The 12,042-nt window shown below is 42.7% G+C and overlaps 1 protein-coding gene across 1 annotated transcript in view; it reads left to right on the top strand.

The window, feature by feature from the left end:
- Positions 1 to 214: 214 nt before the first annotated feature.
- The window catches only part of DMRT1 (doublesex and mab-3 related transcription factor 1), a gene marked incomplete at both ends in the record, with an annotated part of 52,879 nt that continues 41,051 nt past the window's right edge, over positions 215 to 12,042 (top strand). The window contains one exon of the mRNA XM_010017355.1: positions 215 to 398. Coding sequence (XP_010015657.1) covers positions 215 to 398 — 184 coding nt within the window. The remainder of the gene's footprint in view (positions 399 to 12,042) is intronic.

Below are 12,042 nucleotides of genomic sequence, written 5' to 3'. Positions count from 1 at the left end.
TCATAGGTTTATTCATGTATGTTTGGTCACCAAAACAGGTGGTTTTAAATAGCCTTATAACCTCCTTTATATCCTCCTGTACCCACTGGCAGTGACATCAACACCATAGTACCAAGAGTTAAAAATGGTCTTGAGTTTGAGCCTTCTGTTGTTGCCATTGTAAATTGTGCTCAAGCCATAGAGCATGCCCTGTGTCTTGTCTTCTTGTTACCAGGTTGCGCTGAGAAGGCAGCAAGCTCAGGAAGAGGAACTGGGAATCAGCCACCCAGTGCCCCTGCCCAGTGCTCCCGAGACATTTGTGAAGAAGAGCAGTGGCGGCAGCTCTTGTCTCTTGTTGGAAAGCAGCAGCCCCACGCACTCAACAAGTACCTCCATGACAGCAGCCAACACACCATCAGGTAAAGTGCTCGGAGAGCGATGATCACTGCTGCGGGCAAGGGCCGACACTGCTTACACTTGCCTCTTCCCCTCCCTGCAGCAGTGGGGTTATGGAGAGTCCCTCTTCAAGAGTGGTGTTGCAGTGTTAGTATGGTTAGCCAAAGGGGAAGAACCCAGAATAAGTCTTCATGTCTTAATTTATTATTTTTGCTTTAGACTGGCACCGTAATGACTTCAGTAAGGTGTCTACTTGCAGGTAGAGATTTATGAGGAGCTTTTTTCCTTTCTCCCAAAACATGTTTTCCTTCCACAGTTGTCCAGCTGTGTATCCTCTTGAAAACTGGAGTTTTCAGCACTGTATAGGAGCCAAGTATGTAGATAATGGAACTGACCCCAGTAGCAGAGAGCTACCCACCTTACATGACTTGATGTGGTACTTTTGAGTGTTCTGGCCAGGTGCGATGAACTACAGAAAACACTGGAAAGTCTGTTTTTTCAGTGAGGAATACTGCTTGAATATTCTGATGCCTTTTTTTTTTTTTAGCATATAAAGATCTTTGTTAGATAGGAAACTGCCAGGTGTGATGTGACATGAAGTTCTCGGTTTAGGTGTCAAGTTGTTTCAGGACCAGGCAGGTACTCAAAGGATTCTCGTATTGTTGTTTTATCATTTTACTGGTACCCTCAACAGCAAGCGAAACAAGACCCTGTTGGAGCAAGTGGTACAGTGTCTCACTTCGGTAGGCAGAGGTGCTGAGTTTGCAGGAGTTTACAGTAATCGTTAAGGCAGGCAGAGAGCAAAACCCTTTGTGGTAGGGGAGGTTAGCAGCTCCCTGCAAGCCCCAGGGAAACTGGTGGCTCCTGGGAGTGCAGCATCCCCTGTATAGCATGCACTGAACTGGGCAAGAGATGGTTTTGGCAGTGGTAATTCTGTTTCTCCTGTAAGGTTCTGGCTTCACAAGAGCAGTTTTTCTTTTAAACTCCCATCATGCAGAGCAGTGTTTGCCAGCAGAGGAGTAATGTGTGAAGGAGTCACACAAATCAGACATAGTGCCAGAGAGTCTTTCCTTGCTGTATCCATTTTATTGGCAGACCAGAAATACTGTGACACCTGAAGAGGCCGGAGACATTTTTTCAGATCCCTTTGTGACATGATGTTTTTGAAAAAGGGAAAAATGAATTCTCACAGTCACAGTGCAGGGGGTTGTACATTTACCGTATAAGACTTGGAAAACATCTTTACTTTGGATGGAGCGTATCTTCCACACTCAAAAGCAAACTGGGAGTCTGCAACATGTTTGGAAGGGAGCAGATCATGATCACAGGGCATTAGCTGAAAAACTCTTCTAATCAGATTTTGTAGTTTCTATGCATTTACCCTTTTAAAAGTCGTGGGTTGTTGAGAGCAAAGGCCATTTAATTGTACAGAACAGCAAAAAATCGTGATCCCAGGGCATCTAAAGTAATTGCCTTTCCTTCTGTGAAGTAAGTGCATCTTGTGAAATTAACTAGTTTGTAAAACTCAGAAAAAGACTATGGTGAGGCATTTAAAACGTGATTTTCAGACATACTCAGTTTGTAAAACCTGGGTTCTTCCCTGTTCCTCATCAGACTTATTCTCCAGAGCCTTCACCAGCTTTGTTGCCCTTTTCTGGACCCACTGCAGCACCTCAATGTCTCTCTGCTGCTCTGCACTCATGTTGGCCTAATTTAGAAGCATCCTATTTAGGTAGGATTATTGTATGATGCTAAGTGCCAGCTCCTGCTCCTATGCTCTGTGGTGGTCACTTTCCCATTGGCTTTGAAGTGACCATTAGTGATGGTGTTATTCAGGTGCCTTTGTAGTATCACTGGTTGACAAAGTAAACATATCCTTGTCAGCAATTGTGAGTAATAAGTTTGCACTTGTTATTTCCCTTTGCTACATTTATTATGTGTTATGGAAACAAAATAGTGTTCTTTTTTACATTTCTTTAAGTAGGTGCTGCCTTCACTTAGAAACTCCTTGAGGAACAGATGGGTTTTTATCTGTTAATAAATACAGACTGTAGCAGGGTCAGCAGTAATAACTATGCCTAATGAGTGATGGTACTGAGATCCCTTTGAACTTGCAATGCCTTGGGTGCCTCTGAAAGCTATACCTTGCCTTCTTTACTCTCCTTTGCTTTTTTGGTGTTACCTTTTGCATTGACCTTTTCTATGACACTGTATTGTAATTTCAAAAATGGATGCCATGACCTTGCAGATGTTATGCTGCATAGCTAATGAGGTACAAAAAAAAGTTAATATAATTGGAATATAACATGGCTTGTTTTTTAAAAGGGGAGAAGTTTTCTTTTTGAGAGGAAGTCCTTTTAAGTCTTTACAGTATACTGTTACATGCTGTGAGGATTTCAGTTTTGTCAGAAAAGTCTCATTTTAGTCAACTGATGGACAGCATGAGGAAGCTGCCATGGACGTTTCAGTGTGAGAGTGCTTAAACATTGGAATGGTTTGCCCAGAGAGGCTGTGGAGCCTCCATCCTTGGAGAGACTCAGAATTCAGCTGGATGGTCCCCAAGCAATATGACCCAACTGGGAAGCTGACCCTGCTGTGAAGAGTTCAGGCCACTAGCCTCCAGAGGTCTTTCCCAAACTAAACTTCCCTGAGAATCTGTGAAATGCCTACTTTTTGTATTGATATTGAGTCAACATACTGAAATTTGCCGTTCAGCCAGACTCAATACCACTCAGTATTTGCGAGCCTGGGAATGGAAGCCTGACTCTTTTGACTAAAACCACTCAGTGACTACATCTACAGTAGATTTCAACAGAAAATTAGCATCATGGGGGTTGACAGGTGGCAGAGAGGATTGCTAGTTCAGGTGGCAGCAGCCTCAGAAGGGCTGAGCAATAAGGAGAAGCAATAGCTGCTTTGTCTGCCTGTGCCCGGACTGACCTGGGGGCTGCATGTCCTCGGGGCTTTTGGTGGGTCTGCAGTGGTTAATAGTCCATCCATCATCCTGCTTATTCCTTTTGTCTTTGTCTCCTTGTTACTTTCTAATGATGATTATCTTCTGCTGCACCCACTACTACTTCTTCACCAGATTTAGTTGCTGGCTGCTTCCTGGTTCTGCCAACTGTCCTCCGATACCAGAAGCCAAGCAGCCCCATCCATTGCTTCCTGGTGTGTTTCCCCAGCTTCACCCACAGCCAACAAATCTCTGTTCAGAAGGCGTAGTCGAACACGGTTTCTTTACTGGATTATAGAGCTGGCAAAGAAACAAGTTTTGAGTCCTTTGCCTGTGAATAACTAATACCTTTCCATCCGTGATCGTCTGTTTTTCTTCAGTTGGTTGCAGTTAAAATTAGTGAAGAAGAATCACATTTGCATATGCCTCTTGTAAAGAGTTTGTGAGCAATCTTCATTCCCTTGCATTGGCACTATTTCCACAGCACAAGTTAGACTTTGTATGGGAAGTAGTTGCTGGAGATGGTCTTCTGCCTGTATGGCGATTTTTTCAGTTGTTAAATCTCTTCCAGCTGGACTAAGTAAATATTCAGGGAATGTTCCGTTTTGAACAATTTTTCCTTGGTTTAGAATAAAACTCCCTCCTAACAGGCTTTTTCAGTTTCTGAACTGTAATACCTATGTGATGAACAAAGCACTCCGCAGTGTGGTGGCCATGGCTTTGTAATTTTCCGTTCCTACTGAAATAGCTTGTGTTTTGCTGAGAGCTGCTTAAAAAGGCATTGCTTGAGAAGCAAGGGGGGCATTTGAGAAGCAAGGTGGTATTTCTGCCTCTCTACACTGCTTTGGTTTCGCCAAACTTGGGAATGCTGCAAAGGAGTTTTGAGCATCTCATTATAAAAGGACATAGATAAATCTGAAAGGATAGAGGGAAGGGTGACAAAAATGATGTATGGCTTGTAGAAAAGGAGACTAAGGGTGGATATAACAGTCTATAAATATTTGAGAGGTAATAATATGGAGGAGGGGGAGGGATTATTTACAGTGCTTGAGACAGCATAACAAGGAGCAACGGCTTGAAACTAAAAGACAAAATTAAATTAGACAGTAGACACTTTTTCTCCTAACTAGAAGTGCAGTTAGCAACAGAGTGACCTGTATAAGGACAAGGGGGTAAGTGAAGCATAATCAGGAGAGGTGTTTAAGAGTGTGTTAGATTACGATCTCAAGTGATTAATATGGGGGTAAACTCTGATCAATGTGCAGATTAAACTAGATGACGGAAATCTCCTGCAGCTTTGTCATCTCCTGTATGATTCATTGCCTGTGGCCATTGTTGGCCTGTTAAATAAATCATAATGTTACAGGGTTCTGCATCCCTGACTAGATGTTTCCAGTTAATTCTCCAGTAGTTCTGGGGCCTGCAGCTTGCAAAGCTTGCAGTTTTCCTACTCCTCCGTACAAGAAATATTAGTCCATCGTCCCTGCAGCTTCATGTGTGTGTGTGTTGCTGTCTGTGTTCTAACTGAACTAATATCTGAAGTGCTGTAGGTGTTTATGCAGCGAGGCACAGACTTTGTCAAAAGTGTGGTGTTTCTATTGTGCTGGTGAAACAGGTAGGACTAGTGGCAGTTTACAGAGTTAAGTCTCTAGATAAAGAAGGTGGGGGTTTTTTCCCTTTCAGGATTTCAGTCCTGTCTGAAGCTTCGGTGGAGGTTTAAAAATAAATTCGAGTGTAAAAGAGATTTGGAAAACCTCAGAGAAGATTGCTTTGCTTTTCTTTTTCTGTGCACATGGTACTGTGGGGCTCATGCAGAGGCAGGGGCTGGGGAGAGCTTTCTGCAGTGTTACCAGGGAAGCAGGGGTGCTGTGGTATCAGCCATGACCTACCCAGACATGCATACTGTGAGAGAGAAGAGCTGCTCAGAGCCAGAGCTTCTCTGACCACCTTTTGGCCAGAGGGCTGGAGGTGAAAACCCACAGGCAGCTCGGTAGGTATCTCCATTCTTCTTTCACATTTCAGAAGAGCTTTTTTCTCCTAAAGAATTGGGAATAGATTTTGTTCCAAAAAAAATGCCCCAGTTTTCACCCTGGGGCTTTCCGTGATGGCAGCATCTTTCTGTACAGCTCTTCTCTCACATCAGGTGTGATTTCCAGACATAGAGCTACAGGTTAAGCAAGGTCCCTGCTGAGTGATATTTGCTGTGTGCTGACCAGGCTTCATGGTGTACACTGTCCTGGCACCTGGCTGCTTGGGCTTCTCTTCCCACTGAAGGCCAGTGGGGCTGTTGGGCAGCCCCTCTTGTTCTTTGTGCCTTGGAAGATCTTCCTCCGTCACAGTGGCATTTGCATATGTACATTCACGTTTGGAGAGTTATCTGTGCCAGCTTGTGCTTTCCATTTGTCATTATGAACACTGAGATAAGGAATGGAGCCAGAACAGAAGATGTACTAAGAATTTTCTATCCATGGGTGCTTTATTACACTATCTGCAGCTAAACTCTTGTTCCTTCTGTGTCCTTGAAACAGTTATTATGACTTATCTGAATGTGTGGGGCTTTCTTTTTGTTTTTAGGAAAGATGTAAGTGGGGAGTGAAGGAGTACTGCACGCTTCCTTAACTAGCGTGATTTCTTGGGTTTTCTTTTTTACACATGCTTTCTTATACCTTGAATATTGCTTTCATTCACTTTATTTATCAACTAATTTCCTAATTCAGCCTGATGGCCCATTTTCGATTTTCAGTAGATTTGTCACGTAGTAACATGGGAACTAAAGTGCATTTTTGAAGGTTTCTTTTGTAGGAATGCTTATCATATGCTGCTTCTAGTTCCTCATCTTTTTTTTTCTTTTGTTCTTTTTCTGTACTTTGCTAAACTTTCTCCCAAGTTTTAGTACCTGCTAGTCTTAGTCATAGTTGTGAATAGCTCAGTTACTTAAGTACAAATATCGTTCATGCACTTCTGTCCTATGTTTTGTTGAAGAGCTTGTGGCGTCAGTTAAGCACTGAGCTTCTCTTCCTTTGTGGTGACACTGGATGCCTGATTACTTCATGATTTAATTTTTTTTTCTGTTCCTGTCAGTGGTCTGTCTTCATACTATTTTCTGTCGTTTACAGGATAGGCTACTAGTTGCTGACTTGGTTCTGGTCACAACTGAACTTCAGCTGATGTACACCACTGTTGTTCTAGTTGCTGTGCGTTTCTGTCTATCAGCTGTGCATGAAAAAGATTCATCAGTGATCGGTTCGCATTTGCATGGAAGCAGATTTTATGAGTGCACATGTTGTTGCATCCATGCAGCACTGGCTATCGTGTACAAAAGTGATGCACATGCATGTGATTTTTGCTTACTTGCTGAGACCCAGTGGATGTCTGAAGCAGTTCTTTACCACTCTTGGTATTTATTTTTCCATCACGTATTAGGCCAACAGAGTGAAAAGCTCTCCTGTTATTTCTAGTTGGTCTTTTTTTGGAACCTTTTGGGTTTCTGTCATCATAGAGCTTATGACCAAGCAGGGACTCCAGCTAATTCCAACCATCATGCTACTCCCTTTATTATTTTTAGTGTGAGCCATAATGATTTTAACCAAGTCGTATTTCCTCCAAGGTCTCCTATCTCAGACACTTGTAAAGCCTTACCTCCCTTGTAATGTTCTCTTTGATCTCTTGTTAATGACTTAAATCTCCTTACGTTTAATCCACACTGAGTTTCTTTCTCCTCCTCTCAATTTGCTTCTTTGCGCCTGCAGGTGTCTGGGCTGTTTTCCATCACTGTCTAGAAATGTGGTTTCTTTCCTAATTCCTTTTCTCTCTTAATTTCTTCCACCTTTTTTTTTCAAAGTTGATTTTTGGTTTGGCTCCATTGCACATTTGAGTAGCATGTTGGATGTCTGAATGCAATGAGTTAAATGTTTGTAAATTTCTTTCTCAAATCAGGTATCTCAAGATGAATGATAACATGTATACACATATATATGCACACATAGTGGACATACTCCCAGCTGTTATACTGAAGATTGAAAATGGCACTTGTTTCTCATGCTTCTAATTTTCTGAAGCACTAATTTTATTGGTTCTGATCCTGTTAGCTGTCATGCATGCTAATAATTTTAGATGTGTAGATAATCCTGCTGCCTCAGTTCAGCATGAAAAAACATATGCAAGAGCACTGAAATAGTGCCTTGCATCTTCACAGATTCAAAGCCATGTTCAAAGATTTTGAGTGCTTTTTCTTTTACTAAAGCCATTCCTTTTTGCTGATAAATATTTGAATATGCTCGCTAAAGCTGTTCTAAAGACCAAAAGTGCAAGTAAGGAAAGAACAAGCATTACCCCCCAGCTCATATAAAAGGATCAACTACTTTGCTCTAGTCAGTGCCAGAGGATGTTGAAAGTGGAATTTGCTGCTGTAGACATGTTATTGAGGGCCTGAAGCTTGCAGTAGTTGTAGAAATAAAAATTATTTTCTGTAAGTTTTATTCTTCAGACATATTAGGAGGATTTTTAAGTTGCATGCTAGGTGTTTGCAGCAGATGATTTTTGTTAAGTGTATGATAAACGTGAACAAAGTGTGCCTTCTCCAGTTCCACTGAAATTGTGGTATTTCAACTCTTCTTAGCAAGAGCTGGATTGGGGTTGTGCATATGACTCTGAAACTTACTATGTCAAGCTTTAGTCTTCTGGATGGGGTTTCTCCTTCATTGGTGTTTGGGTTTTTTTCTCCAAAATCACATTTTTTCTTTAAAAGAATACTGTTTTGTATGAAGCTTATAATTAACTGCAAATACTAAAATTGAGAGGGCTTGGAATTTTATTAGGAACACATACACAGAGTTAACAGTTATTTGACCCATTATGGGAAAACAATTCTACGTGAGGAAGAGAGAGAGAAATGCTTAATTTTTTTTTCTGATCTTTGCTTTGAAAAAAAGGCAGATGATACTGCTGTATATGGAGATGGTGACATTCTGCTTTCATTTCCAGCAGTAACTGAAATCAGCAGGGTTGGATAACATGCAGTTACGCAGTTAACATAGTATTTAAAAAAAAACCCAACAAAACCCAAACCAGACCAAACCCAACAGAAGAATTGGCTGAGAATCTCTCAGGTCCGTTAATGCTGATTTCCATTAAGTGTTTTAACACTGGGGAAATTCTTAAGGCCTGGAAAGCTGATGTTATGCCAGTATTTAAGAAACATGAGTGTGGTAGGATGGGTGGCTATAAATCCATCAGCCTGACATCAGCTTTCATGAAGACAGTGGAACAGTGTACAGCAAACTGAAACATGCAGGAGGGGGAGAAATGCAGCTGTTAAAGGATGCTCATGCAATGTGAATTAACAGAAGTTTATGGGTAAAATATTCTGCCAAGTTCGTAATCATTGCAAAAATTGCTTGACAAAGTGACATATTGATGCAAACAGATTATGTGAGGCATTTATTTTTGTATCCCTTGAGATCTTGATTAGGAAACTGAATTGACAGAAAATCAATATTGTATGTGTTACATGGTTTTAAGAAGGATGATCCTATCAGTCTGAGTGGGGAATCAACATGATGGTGATTCTGGAGACATCTCACAGGGACCTGCTTTTGGCTGTAAACTGTGTGGTCTTCCCACTAGTATCTTGAAGCAAGCCTGGGACTGTCACAGGTCATCTTACTAGGTGATAGAAAGGTGCATGGACTGGCAAGCAGTTCAGAAAACAAAACTGCACCGTGGGAATGCTTGGTTGGAGGATTGCTCATGTGCAGCCAAGAGTCACTTTAACCCCTACCAGAAGTGAAAATCAGAGGAATCTGTCCCCAGGAAACATTGTCACGTGCAGAGGAGCTGGTGTCCATGGAAGATACTATGCTGAATGATGAGGATGACCAAGGACTGGTACTGCCCTTCCTGGCACATCTGTGATGATGGGAAGGAGGTTTGGTGTCCTGTGTGGCTGACACTACTGAGGTGCTTGTATAACTAGTGGGGCTTCTTCCCTGGGCTCATTGTGCATACTGGAGAGTGGGCTTAAAGTGGATATTGGAGGGGAGATTGTTAGTGCTTATTAAGTAGGCACACCACACCAGGCTTGGGCGCATCACTGAGCCAAAAAGCAATGGAAGGCTGGGAGAAGGGGCGAGGAAGGTATTGCATCTGTTTGCCCCATTCACACTATTCCCTAAGTTTCTCTTTGTAGGTAGTGGTGGGGCTTTAGTCATGGTCTGGACCTGCACACCTAGGCTTTATCTTGGAAGGGCTCAGGCAGGAGACACACAAATTATTAGAAGACCAGAAAACAGGTTCTGGAGTGAGAGACAGCAGTTTATTTTGCCCTTTAGTGACCTGCTTATCTAAGATTTAATTAATCTCCAGTATGATTGTTCCAAATCATCTTGTGCTTTTGTCAGTTCAAGTGAAATTTTCCGTTTCATTTGATGGGATAGGTTTTGATATGAACATAAGCAGCATGCAGATGCAGAATCCTGTGAAGAGCTTATGTGTTAGGTACAGCAAGTTGCTTGAGTTGGAGCGCAAGCAAGATGGTAACAAGTAACTTTCATGCCTGTTTCTCCCAGGTTTTCTTGAAATATGCAGTCCTCGCTGCATAACCTTTATCCTAGAGTGCCTCCTTCTGTCACATGCTGTCCCACTTAAGACTGGTTTAGCCCTTCATAGGTGGAACTAGAAAAGTTTTTTCTGCTTTGATCAAATGACCGCTCCAGAGTTATTCCTAGAGGGGAGAAAAAAAGTAGTACTATTCCTTTGGGGTAAAAATGAGTATTGTTCTGGCAGTGGAGTATTCCCTGAGAAGCAGGACAGCACAGCCGTTGGTGTCTTGCTGGATACAGCCATCTCCTGCCCCCAGGACACATGTCCTGTACCTGCAGACACTGCTGCCATTATGCCCGCTCCTTGCTGATGGTGCCGGCTGAACTCATGGTTCAGTGTCTTTGTCCAGTGCAGGGTGTTGGGGGACACCAGGACTCTGCCCTGGCTGTCAGTGAGCTGCAGCAGGAAAGGTGCAATGACTGCTTGTATTGTCTTGGGGTGCTGGTAGGACGTGGAAAGACTGGTAAGAGGTCTCAGATGGTAAGTGCCTGGGCAGGCATAGCTGTGATAAGGAGGTGGAGGATAGATCAGTCCTTGAGCACTTCAGCTCCAAGGAAGAGGCCAGGAGCCTGCAAGAGGCTCAGAGTTGCTGGACCACATGGTGGGGTTTTTTTCTTTGTTTTTTTCTTTTTTTTCTTTTTCTTGATGTGTCTTTCTGCTTTGAGAAGAAAGGTATGTATCTGCTGAGCAACTGTGTTCCCTAGATGTGGTCAGGGGGATACCTATGGACTGTGGTAACAGTAAGCTGTTTTAGCTATGATTTATTCTCTTTAGCCTGAAGACACAACTGCTTTTAGCCCACGCATCTGATATGGATGATAACAGATTTTTTGACCTCTCTCTCTAATAGATGTTAGTCAGAGCACAGCTGGGCAGCCAGGGTTGTTCAGGCAGGCAGTCTCGAACAAGGAGGAAAAAGAACTGCTGGGTTTGGCATTTGAGTTTGAGATGGGGCTGTAGTGTTGTTGGCAATTGGGGGAGGGAGGAAGAAAGATGCTTTTCTCAAAAGCTTTCTAGTCAGAACAATTGGGAGGACTGCAGAGACCATTTTCCGTAGGTGAATGTGAGTAGGACATCCCCTTATGTGTGAGAAATGGGGCTCCGGGACAGGAGTACCAGTGCAAGCTCCCCTTCTCTGTGGACCCTGCTCTGCACTTCTGTTTGCTGGCTCATCTTGAACGCAGAATGACTGATTCTTCCTTGTACCACTGTTAAGGTCTCCACCTCCCTGATGCCTGAGAGCCGGCACAGACTGATGGCCTGAGGTCTGCAAAATGGAGAAACATGGAGGAGGGTTTGTCTTCATAGCAGTGGCTCAGGTGGCCATCTCTTAGGGTCTGAATTCAGGGAAGCTTTCAGGAATCCAGGATCCATGTTTTTTCACTCTGTTTTTATGGAGGAGGCTTTCACTGACAGATCTGAAAGGCCTGATTCTGCATACCTTGTGCTATAGTAATTTATACTGTGCACTTCTAGTCCAAAGTGAGTACCTTTATTTGTCATGATGGCAAGAAAGTATCTCAGATTTTCTTGTGTTTGGGAAGGCTTTTTAATCACACAGTTCAAAAACATTAAAATTAGGAGTTTTTCCTAGAATTTCCTAAACAATAATATCTTAAGTATTCCTTCAGGTAGGGATGTGGGTTAAGAGTTTTATACACAGAAGCATCCAGAGGTTTTAAGATAAAGCACCTTTGGGAGAATATCGATAAAAAGAGGACTAAGGGGAAAACAAAAATCAGGATTCAGGGAGTCAGCTCTCGTTTTCTTGAGAAGGAATCAGACTCTACAGCTCCTATCTGACACATCCCAGTGTCCATTTGAAGAAGAGGGACATAGCGTGTGGACTTGCAGTATGGTGGAGCCGTTAGCCAAAACAAATGGTACTGGATGCAGAGTCAGTGTCTGGTCCTTCGCTGAGGGCTTTGAGAATAGCATAGATGAAAACACAGTCGTCTGTTCACTCACATCAGTATCCATAAAGGACAATCCCTGTGAATCTCTTACTGGACCAAATTTGTCTTTTAGGAGCCTGTATTGCATTGGCAGAAGCTGTAAATTGGTAGGTGAGGGTGTTTAAAGCTCTCTCTCTGCTTACTGAAGGAGCAGTAACT

This window comes from Nestor notabilis, unplaced genomic scaffold (genome assembly GCF_000696875.1).
Source record: "Nestor notabilis isolate BGI_N333 unplaced genomic scaffold, ASM69687v1 scaffold18566, whole genome shotgun sequence".
Taxonomy (NCBI): domain Eukaryota; kingdom Metazoa; phylum Chordata; class Aves; order Psittaciformes; family Psittacidae; genus Nestor; species Nestor notabilis.
The sequence above is the reverse complement of the archived record's forward strand: the minus strand, read 5'-3'. Positions and strand labels throughout refer to the sequence as shown.